This window comes from Perna viridis, chromosome 9, assembly GCF_037379345.1.
Source record: "Perna viridis isolate PV_CMFRI_1.1 ecotype Kerala chromosome 9, ASM3737934v1, whole genome shotgun sequence".
Classification (NCBI taxonomy): Eukaryota; Metazoa; Mollusca; class Bivalvia; order Mytilida; family Mytilidae; genus Perna; species Perna viridis.
The window spans coordinates 43,806,004-43,817,556 of record NC_142453.1 but is presented as its reverse complement, the minus strand read 5'-3'; the positions used below and the strand labels follow the sequence as shown (position 1 = coordinate 43,817,556).

The 11,553-nt window shown below is 34.1% G+C and overlaps 1 protein-coding gene across 1 annotated transcript; it reads left to right on the top strand.

Moving 5' to 3' along the window:
* The first annotated feature begins 247 nt into the window (after window positions 1-247).
* On the top strand, window positions 248-10,442 carry LOC148608651 (multicopper oxidase 3-like). The gene is made up of 4 exons (XM_088545068.1): window positions 248-414; window positions 1,177-1,301; window positions 3,248-5,304; window positions 7,654-10,442. The coding sequence occupies exons 3-4, from the start codon at window positions 3,252-3,254 to the stop codon at window positions 7,722-7,724; spliced, it is 2,124 nt and encodes a 707-aa protein (XP_088401194.1). The 5' UTR covers window positions 248-414; window positions 1,177-1,301; window positions 3,248-3,251; the 3' UTR covers window positions 7,725-10,442.
* The last annotated feature ends 1,111 nt before the right edge of the window (window positions 10,443-11,553 follow it).

Genomic DNA, 11,553 nt, shown 5'->3' with positions numbered 1-11,553 from the left:
TTAAAATGAGATCAAACAGGTGGATCTAAAATCTTCTATGAAATAAAAAAAAAACTTGATGTAATTAAGTGATTTAATTGATAAGTTATAACATTTATTTATTTTATATTAGGGTTCTAGATGGAGTTTTAAAGACTAACGCATGTAAAGTCAGTCTGTACTTGTATGATTTAAATATGTTTTCAAAATCAAGATTAATTATAGAAGGTTCTACTTGACTGCCCGGGAAAGTAGGTCAATCGTTAACAGGATTATATTGCTTTCTACATATTTAAATGTTCAGAAGAAATCCGGCCATTCAGAAACCCAATATTTCAAATACACTGGACTGTTAGGAACTATACTGGGACATGTTTTAACTTATCGTATCTTCTCTTATATATATATATATATACATGAATATCATATATACGGGTAAGTGCTTTGGAAAATAAATATTATATTCTCGAAAAAATATATCATGGAATTTTTTGGTATTTACATAGACGATATACTACGTTGTATGATTTACAAATTCACACAAGATGAGAATATATGTACATGTTCACAGTTCATGGTATGTACTTCAGATTTGTACTGGCAGGTACATTCACGTAAAGCATGGTATGTACTTCAGATTTGTGTTACATTAACTTAAAGCATGATATGTACTTCAGCTTTGTACATTCACTTAAAAAATACGGTAAAAGTCTCTGTAAGAATCAGGCAATGGATTTTATTTATGATATTGATAATAATTTATAAAACCAAATTTATATTGAATAGAGGTTGTATTGTAAATTTGAAAAATCTGACAAGCGATACGATGCTCAGCCTACTAAGCTGTTCAGTTTTGTACCTCGGGAATCTTAATGAGGTAACCTTCACTTCAGGGCCGACAGATCAAAACAGAAACATCTAGTGAACCTCAGTTAGTCTTTACTTTCTTGACGAACGTATACTATTCTATCACAATATGTTCCATTAGGTGGGAACATGTTTTAGCAATACGTATTTCGGGTGGCTTTTCACATTCTATCACAATATGTTCCATTAGGCCACGAGTGGGAACATGTTTTAGCCCTACGTGTTTTGGTGGCTTTTCACATTCTATCCCGATTTTACTTATGTTCCTCAGAGAATGCAGATTCATTGTAGTAAGCTCTGTGTAAAAATAGAATAAATATTTTATTTCAGGACGCTTCATTATGAACATGCGGCATTTAATAACTGTCATCTTTAAGATCAATTTACATTGATTTTCTACCAGAAGTAGGTTAACAGAAAACTTGGAGGATAGCATTTAATTATTAATTTTACAGGTATGTCTAGGAACAAACCATTAGTTTAAAAATTCATAATCTAGGTATTTAAACATAAAAGTACTCTTTTAAATTAATGTTGGTTGACATTTTATTTAAAACTTACAAACTAGCAAACGAAATTTTCTGATTTTAACACAAGGGTTACCAAGGTTACCTCATGTTAATGTAAGCAGACCGAAACAAGTTAATTGATGAAGATTTGAAAGATTGATATTCTCAGTATTTATATGGATACATCAATAAGTACGATTATTCTTCACAATTGATATTACTAAATGTCCACATTTTTCCACTTTCATTTTTCCGTCTGCTGTTCGTCCCTTTTTAGCGGTTGCTTGGTCCTATAAATTCTGTCTTTTTAGTACATTTAACCCTCTTCGCCTTAAATATTAATCTTAGCATGGCGAACAGGCAGGAACGTCCATCGTTGATCTGTATTACAAAACGATGATAATTAACTATTGGTTATATCTTCTATTGTTATTCATACTACGTATACAAAGCGCGTCACGTGATCTCATTTACTCTTTCAATTTGAGTGATTCATGAGGTTGTTTAGTCGAAACATTTCAATTTTAATGCTATCTTTGTTTTTTTACATGTAGTTTGGTCAATGGATTAAATCAATGAACATGTGTGTATGATTAAAGGGACATATATATACCGTGTCACTCCTTGTGTTTAGACTTGCTAAAATCTCTGTAATATATATTTTATTTGATTAAATATCATTACTATCAAATGCTCATTCACTATCCAACCGCTGTACAGAAATATTCATTCACTATCCAACGGCTGTACAGAAATATTCATTCACTATCCAACTGCTGTACAGAAATATTTATTCACTATCCAACCGCTGTACAGAAATATTCATTCACTATCCAACGGCTGTACAGAAATATTCATTCACTATCCAACTGCTGTACAGAAATATTTATTCACTATCCAGCCGCTGTACAGAAATATTCATTCACTATCCAACTGCTGTACAGAAATATTCATTCACTATCCAGCCGCTGTACAGAAATATTCATTCACTATCCAACTGCTGTACAGAAAGAATCTCGCTATACAGCAGCTTGATATTGAATGAATATTTGATAGTAATGATATTTAATTAAATAAAATATGTATTACAGAGAGACTTGTAGCAAGTCTATCCCTGTGTTTTGTGGGAGTTCGCATTGACAGCCCTTTAGTTCTTTTTTTGTTTTTTTTTCTGCCGATTTTTATATTTACACCTCCTAAAAATTACTATCAATTACATTAAAGTTTTTTCTCACACATAATTATTCTTTTATCATAAAACTTTAAAAGATCTATAATTACTAGGAAGGCGTTGTTGGATCAAAATCTACCAATAATCAAAATACTACGTAGTCTTTAAAACTTTAAAAGTCAATTGAACCTTTGAGAACTTTTTTGTTATAAATGCTTTTTCTTTTGAGATATAGTCAGTTAAGTCGGAATACAGGTTATTTTTCTTTACGTACAACAATTTGAAGAGGAACCGACATATTTATCCCCCTTTGATTTATATTTTTTTACGTGAAGAGGAACGACATATTTATCCCCCTTTAATTTATATTTTTTTTACGTGAAGAGGAACCGACATATTTATCCCACTTTGATTTATATTTTTTTACGTGTAGAGGACCGACATATTTATCCCCCTTTGATTTATATTTTTTTACGTGAAGAGGAACCGACATATTTATTCCCCTTTGATTTATATTTTTTTTACGTGAAGAGGAACCGACATATTTATCCCACTTTGATTTATATTTTTTTACGTGTAGAGGACCGACATATTTATCCCCCTTTGATTTATATTTTTTTACGTGAAGAGGAACCGACATATTTATTCCCCTTTGATTTATATTTTTTTTACGTGAAGAGGAACCGACATATTTATCCCACTTTGATTTATATTTATTTAGAGAAATGAGGTACAGATTTCTATCGGTGCTTCTAGCCTGTTGCGTAGGCCTAGGAAAATTTCTTATAAACTGTCAGTCTATTAACGATAAAAACTGGGAGGATTTGATACGCCAAGGGAGGGCGTGTACACAAAATACGTGTAGAAAATCGGATAAGAAATGCCTATGTTACCTGACGATAGAGCACAGGTTAACAATGATGAATGAAAATGAAAGAACGCTTCTTCGTCCTCAAAATGGTCGTTTTATCAGATACAACGATACAAAAACATATACCGAAGACGAGGAGAGAGACTTCATTTCTGCAGATGGCTACGGTTCCAGGATGGTTATAGCAGTTAACCGCAGGTTTCCGGGACCACCAATTATTGCGTACGAAAATCAGGAAGTTACTATTCACATGTGGAATAAAATGCACACGGACAGTACAACAATACATCTTCATGGTATGCACCAGAAGCAATCTCCCTATTCTGATGGTGTCGCCTTCGTATCACAATGCCCAATACTTCCTGGACAAATATATTCGGTCAAGTTCAATGCTAAGCCATTTGGAACAAGTTTTTATCATGCTCACATAGGTGATCAGAGAAGCGCGGGACTTTATGGTCCACTTATTATCATACCGCTGTCCTCTTCTAAGGTTTCACAACCACAAGATGATAATACTGAAAATGTTCATATTGTTTCAATTCAAGATTGGAACCATTTTGACGATCCAGAAACACTTTACCAGAGGATGTTATTTGGAAACTTTGAGCTATCAAAAAATGAAGCTATTCAAACGACATCTGATATATCGGGGGCTAAGTTCAGTAGATTTCATTGTCATTCAGGGTTAATCAATGGTAAGGGAAGATTTTATGATAAAGTTGGTTCACACAATGCAGCGCCTCTCACACGCTTGGATGTGGTTACGCATGCAGATTACCGATTCAGGGTGATCAGCGCCGCTACACTCTACCCATTCCGAGTGTATCTTCAGGGTCATAGAAGCCTTTTCGTTATAGCATCAGATGGGTTTGAGATATCTCCTATCGAGGTTGAATCCTTTATAATACAACCTGGGGAACGAATAGATTTTCTTGTTAGAACAGATAAGACTCCTGGCACATACTTGTTGGTGGCAGAAACTATTGAAGTAGAAACAGAATCGCGTGACCAGTATCATGCTGCCGAGGCTTTAGTTCATTATACTAATTCTGCTAATGTACAACTAAACCCTCCCAAAGCTACACCCCACTCATGTTCTGCAGGTAATGAGTGTAGAGTATTCAATTGTCCGTACCTGTATTACCCCGAAGGACAATACAGAATATGTCTAAACTGGAACAATGCCAGATCAATTGACCCTAATTCAAACACAGATGAAATTAAAGGTGTCGCAATTGAAAAGTTCTACAACTTCGCCTTTCCTGGTGACATTGGGTATACACCTGGGTCCGTAAACGGTCGTCAGTTTCTACCTCCTACAGTTGCAGCTTACGCGGAATGGAAACTAGTTCCAGACAATTGTAAAAACTGTTCTGATGATACCGTATGCGAATGTACGTACTATGACACAATTGATAGAGGAAATAAAGACCAAGTTTATCAGTTCGTAATTACAAATATCGGACAAGGTTCTGGTTGGTCACATCCCATTCACTTACACGGGCACTCTTTCTATGTATTGAAAATGGGCTTTGCTGAGTATGATAGCGTCACTGCTAAGCTGGTCGATAACAAGGGACAAGATCAGTTAGATCTTATTTGTAATGATAGTAAAAACTTTTGTAATGCGGCAAAATGGCGGAACTCGTCTTGGCAGAACGGCAATCATCCTGATTTAAATTGGAATGACCCACCACAGAAAGACACTATAATTGTACCAACAGGCGGATATGTCGTCATCCGATTCAAGGCCGACAACCCAGGTTTGTGGTTTTTTCACTGCCACATTGATGTCCACAACACTAATGGAATGGGTATGATGATCAATGAATCACCGAAATCACATAAACCCGTTCCGAAAGATTTTCCTCGATGTAAACATTACACAAGCGGATCGACAAATGGTAAGTTATAAGCATATCATTATTTTACTTGATAAGGCAAGTACTGTAATGGTTTGAGACAATAAGTGTAAGACCAAATAACAAAAGAAAAAAATGTAAGTTGTAATACGTTGTCCAGCTAAGCTGAGTTATCTTCTACTACATGTACCTTTTAAGAAAACAAAACTTGATGGCACATGCAATAAATAAAGTCCATTTTTTTCTATATTGCGTAAAATATGTTAATATTAAGGGTTTCAAAAGAGATGCGTTTGTACATTTTGAAATTGTCTGCGTCAAATAATTCCTTGAAATTTGTCAATCAGAGTTCCGAGTAAATCTGCACTCCGTCTTCATAATCATAACTCGAACAAATTACCGAAGTGTGAAGAAGTACCATTCCAAAAAGTCTCTTATTGAGAAATTCAATGAATTCAGTTGAATATATTGATAAAGAAAACTATATTTTTCATGTTTTGTAACAAACCATGAAAAAAATAATTATATTTGTCACATTGCCAACATTAAAACATATGACTAAGACTATTGAAGTACTAGTATTTCACGAAAAACATTGAAACAAAAATCGTACGGAAATTATATGGATTCAATAAAATTTGATTACATGAAAAGATCGAGTATCGTTTTTAATTGTACATCCTCTTGCAAAGTGTGAGTATATAGTGATAAGCGTGTCCGTTCTTTTCTTCCGTTACTCAGGGCGACCCATCTTTTATCCACTAGTCCTACGCGACTGTTTGGAAAATAAAACTTTAACATATTCTTTTTCACATGGTCCCACTTTGAACCTCCTATTTAAAACTTTGATCTGAATCAATTTGGGGGGATTCCCATAGCAAAATGTAGACTTGGTCATTTCTGAATATGAGGACATGGGGATCCATTTCATATCCGTAAATGTTCCTACACCATTGAATGAAATTGAATGAAACTTTCACAGAATCTTTTTTACATGTTCATATTGCACACCTCCTATTTAAAATTTTGACTCTGATCAATATGGAGGTCAAAAGGTGAATTTTAATAAATAGGGAAGTGGGGGTAAGAAGTCAGTCAACATTGCTCACAACTTTTCTAAGTAGATTTTGGATCTTTTATGTTTTTACGTTTTTTTTTTCATTTTTACGAAAACTTTATGCATTTAAATCGGTTTGAACATATATTGCAATGTATTATACATATTAAAGAGTAATCAAGGGAACCAAGGTTATAGCGGTAATCAAAAGAATGTAATCCAGGGACAAAGACCAGACATGGAAAACAGACATACACAACAAAGAACATAAAGTAACTAAAATCATACATACAAAGTAACAAAAGTAAATGAGCAACTCGGACTCCACTAAAATGGGAGCATGGACCAGGTACACCGGTAGGGTAAGCGTCCTCTGCCTTTCCAGAAACACCCACCGAGTTGCTCATAAAAAGTCAAGTCCGGGGTAGACAAACGAGGAAAGGAAAACCATGACCCATTGAATAAATCGGTTTTCATGTTGCTGATGGATACACCATAACGATCCACGAGTTCATGATGACGACCATAAAACTTCTGTAGTGATGACTTCAATCTTGTAGCAACATAACCCTGTTTCAGAAGCCTATTTGTTAGAGTTCTAGCGCGATACAAAAAGTCTGCGTAGTTTCGGCAAGCTCTGGCATAACGTATGAGTTGTGATATGAACACTCCATACGCAGGAGCCGAAGGGATGTTGCCACAGATGAAAGGAAAGTTGACAATTCTGAATGAAAAGTCATCATCACATTATCAATGTCGCATTTTTCCTTTGTACAGACTGCATATATTTATTTTCATCGCTGACTAATACATGGCACTAAATATCGAAACAATCTGGTTAGCTGTTTCTGAGGAAATGTGTCAGAAAGGTATCATGTGCTTGAAACAGACATTAAAACTAGTCCTACAACTCGTACCAAGTTTGTCGAATCAAAGCGGCTCGTAGTTTTGTGAACGAACGGGAACCATTACCATATCCCCCGTCGCTGAACGGCAAATATTGTAAACTAGTTTTGATTTTTAGACCATATTTATATACGCATGATATTTCAAACTCTACAAAGTCAAATCAGACATGGATTAAAACAAATTGCTGTACTTAAATGTGTCTTGACTACATGTCTAAATATAACGAGAATGGATATGGTCAGTATATGATAGGTACAATAACCCCACTGGGATGAAAAATATCAGCTCAACGCCACCTATGGGTCTTCAATAAACAATGAGGAAACCCTCAAACAACAGGAGAGGTTGCAGCCTAAAAACTTTCTTAGCAGTTTAGGTCCCAAATGTTTGTTTTTGATAATGGACTGATTTTGTTTATCTTTTAGGTGGTCACAACATTATAAATAGTATTGGTATAACATTAATAGTGGCAAGCATCGCTTATATTTGGATATAACTAAAACACAGATTAGTTTTAAGACGGTCGGATGATTAGTGGAGTGATATTGATGAATTTAAAAGAATATTCAGTACCGAATCTGTGTTTGAGCAAATTTCAATAGATATTCCAATGTATCTTTAACTTAAAAGACGGTAGAGCATACTCACATGTTAAATGTGATAAATACCATCCTATGTAGTGTATGTTTATAATACAGCTACATTTGTACGTTGTCGTCGCTATGATTAGTGAGCTTATATTGACACAAAGTAGATTACCTTAATTAACTGCTCTAATAATTTGCTTTTTTCTCTAGTTTCCTTTGAAATTTACAATTTGCAATTATGTTGTTCGTTTTTCTTATATGTGTGAACACATGCATGCATATTAATTGAAAGTTAATTTTGTCACTAACGGCAGTTAAGACGACTGTTTATACATAAAAAGCTGCTTAATGTGGGGGAATGAATATTATTACCTGATTCCCTTAATGTGGGGGGATGAATATTATTACCTGATTCAACCGATAATAGAGTAATTAAGGGTACCATGATTCGAGCGGTAATCAAAAGAATATATTCTAATGATAAAGATAAGACAAGGAAAATAGACACACCAGAAAGAACACGAATTACACTCCATCAGACGTTTAGTTTCCTCCACGATAAACGAACGCTTCTATCGTGCGTTTAAATGCACGATAAACGAACGTTCCCAGCGTGTGTTTAAACGCACGATAGACGAACGGTGAAAAATAACAATATTAACAATGAAGGAAGAAAAGTAGAAAATAAAATTATCAAAATCATATTAATTAATAATAGCAAAAAATATAAAAATAATCAAAGTACAAAAATAAACGAACGCTCATATCGTGCGTTTAAACGAATGTTTCTTGGAGTGTAACCAAAATAGCACGTACAATGAAACAAAAGTTAATGAGCAACTCGAACTCTACTAACAAATGAGAGCATGGCATGGATCAGGTACCGGTAGGGTAAACGTCCTCTGCCTTTCTAGAAACACGAATAATGAATTAGCGACTGAAGTGTCTTTCGAGAAACAACCGAGTTGTTCATTAAATGTGACATTCGGGACAGACAAAGGAGATTTGAAAACTTTGACACGGTGAAAACATTGGTTTTCATGGTGCGCATGGATATGTCATAACTAACTACAAGTATCATAGTCCGAATTTCCTCTGACCCCGCAACCCTCCTGTTGTTTTATTTGGATATTGATATGTCGGATTGGAGTCAGAACGATGTGCCATACAAAAAGTTAGAGAGTCAAAATAGCGTGGAAAATGGAACAAAATGGCGGCAGGTTTAAACGGTTTGTCAGCAGCTCTGATACTTAACTCATACTTAAACCCAAATACTGGGGCTAATAATGTTGTAAGTTGCACCCCATCATTAGCTGATGATATTGCTTGTATTAGTACAACCCCCGTTATGTTACAACGTATGCTTGATGCCTGTTAAAAGTTCTCACGAATGTGGCGATTTACATTTAACGCACAGAAATCATACATTTTGATATTTACGCTTAACCCGAGGTCGGCTACATCCAACTTTAACTGGACTATTGGACAGGAGTGTATTCGTATTTCAGACAACGTAACCCATCTTGGTATAATCTTTAATGCTTACATGAAGACTCACGAAAGAACTATTAAAGCCTGTCAAAAAGGAAAGAACTCGCTTTTTGTATTAAAGGGAATTTCTTCGGATACAACAATTTTGTAAAATTATATTTCGCTGTCATCCTTTCATCTATATTGTATGGTTGTGAACTTTGGTCCAACCTCACAGCGCAAGACTTGTTCACTCTTAATCGATTTCAACACTTGATAGTCAAAAACATTCTGTAACTCAAAATTAATACTCGTTCGGATATGTGCGAAAGTATTCTAGGCTTCCATGTTATCACAAGTGAGATTGATAAACGCAAATTATTCTTTCTTCAGAAGCTGTGCACTTTGGACAACAAACATTTATCTAAAGCAATCTTCTTGAATCAATTATTTTCATATTTGATATACCCCAGTCGTAAACATATTGGTTATGTTCCTGATGTAGTAACCTTACTTCATGAATATAGTTTACATGAATATTTACTTGGATTTATATTGTGTTATAAAAGGGACTAATTAGTACATGTACTAATTATTATTTTTGAAGCTTATTTAATTTGAAGTTAAAATTAGAAATAAAAGTTTATTTTCTGAAATAGATAGAAGCTTTATGAAAAGAGTTAGTATTATATAATATTTTTACTTATAATTTTATGTTTTAATACTGGACGGTAATTCTCACTTCCACATGTTTTGAGAAAAATCTGGTGGGACTTGATAATCGAAAACTTCAATCTAGAACTGTTTACAGAACTTGACTCATACTCTCAGGATGATCTTTTTATTATTCTACTTGGGAAAATGCCGAACACTATACAAAGCAGCGATGATGACGCAATCAACTTCACTAATTTGTGCCACGCTCATGTTGTACAATGCGCCGCAGAATACAACCACAATTTAGACTTGTTCATGATAACATTAACGTGGATTGTACTAATACAGATATCCCCGATTGAAATGCATGTTTCATGAAATAATTGTAAATATTTGATATCTTTTTCCATTTTTTACATGTAATAATGTTTTGTTATTTGCTGTGTATATAAACTGTTCATATATCGCATGTATTTGAGGAAATAAAGGTATGAATGAAAGATACAGAAACTTTTAAATAAAAACTATTCTAGGGTTCTTAGTTTATTGTTGCGTATCAGCAATTATAACCCTGTAACACGGACACATACAAAGAAAGACAACTCCGTCTTATTCTCTAAAATATAATCAATATCAATTAAAGTTTACGCACTTCAAAGTGAAATATCTCAAAGTCAAAGATAGCAGATAAATGTAATAATTTTGAAATAAGTAACTTACTCTGACTACAAACATCATACTTAAGAAAATGCATTTTGACATTTTTGGTCTAACTAAACGGCTTTGACTCGGCAATTCCCATAGAAGTGCACCAGCAACCATCACAGTGTATAATTTTCAGCGTAGTGTGATTTAAGATAAACACATCTTCTATAAACACAAGATGGTTTGGGTTTTGACTATTTAAGGCACAAACAAATCCAAATAGATAGAATCAGTCAAGATGCTGTCCGTGAAAACAGTTAGAACAATGTAACAGGTGTAACTTTTGTGGTGGCCAATGGCCATATATGTAGTGACCAAAGCATAGGAAGAACTACTTGTAAAAATGTCAGTTTAGTTGATTATTTGTTACTCTTGCCTTATATGTTCGATGCAATTATTGAAGTTGAAATTATTGATTTTAATCCTATGTTTTCAGATGTGCATAACATGTTACATTTTTGTATCTCTTTACAAATATACCAGCTGGCTCTGAAAAAGTAGTAAATAGTATTTACATAAATACATGTAATGAAAGGGTTTAATGGAACCAGCGTAAAGCAGATGATTTTCTTAAAGTTCTGAGAGATGATTCAAAACTTGTATTACAATATATTGATGACAAACTAATGAATGTAGAACTCTGAATAAGTTTTTAGGCTCTCGTAAACCCAACTTACCTATAGATATAGATACGTTTTTTTATTATTCAAGAAGCTGAATGATGATGATGATGATGATGATGTATAAACACTATTAAAGGTAATCCACAGATTGAATCTATTTTAAATAATAACATTACTGAGGATGAGATTTATAGTTCTATCAAATCATTGAAAAATAATAACCCCCCAGGTCTGGATAGTGTTTTGAATGAGTATCTAAAAAACCTCGCCTACGAAAGTGATC

What these genes read in the sequence shown, in the direction of transcription:
- LOC148608651 (XM_088545068.1), top strand. Translation starts at nt 3,252, where the DNA reads ATGAGGTACAGATTTCTATCGGTGCTTCTAGCCTGTTGCGTAGGCCTA. An exon ending in CACAAGCGGATCGACAAATG is followed by an intron (nt 5,305 to 7,653) that starts GTAAGTTATAAG and finishes TTTATCTTTTAG; the next exon opens with GTGGTCACAACATTATAAAT.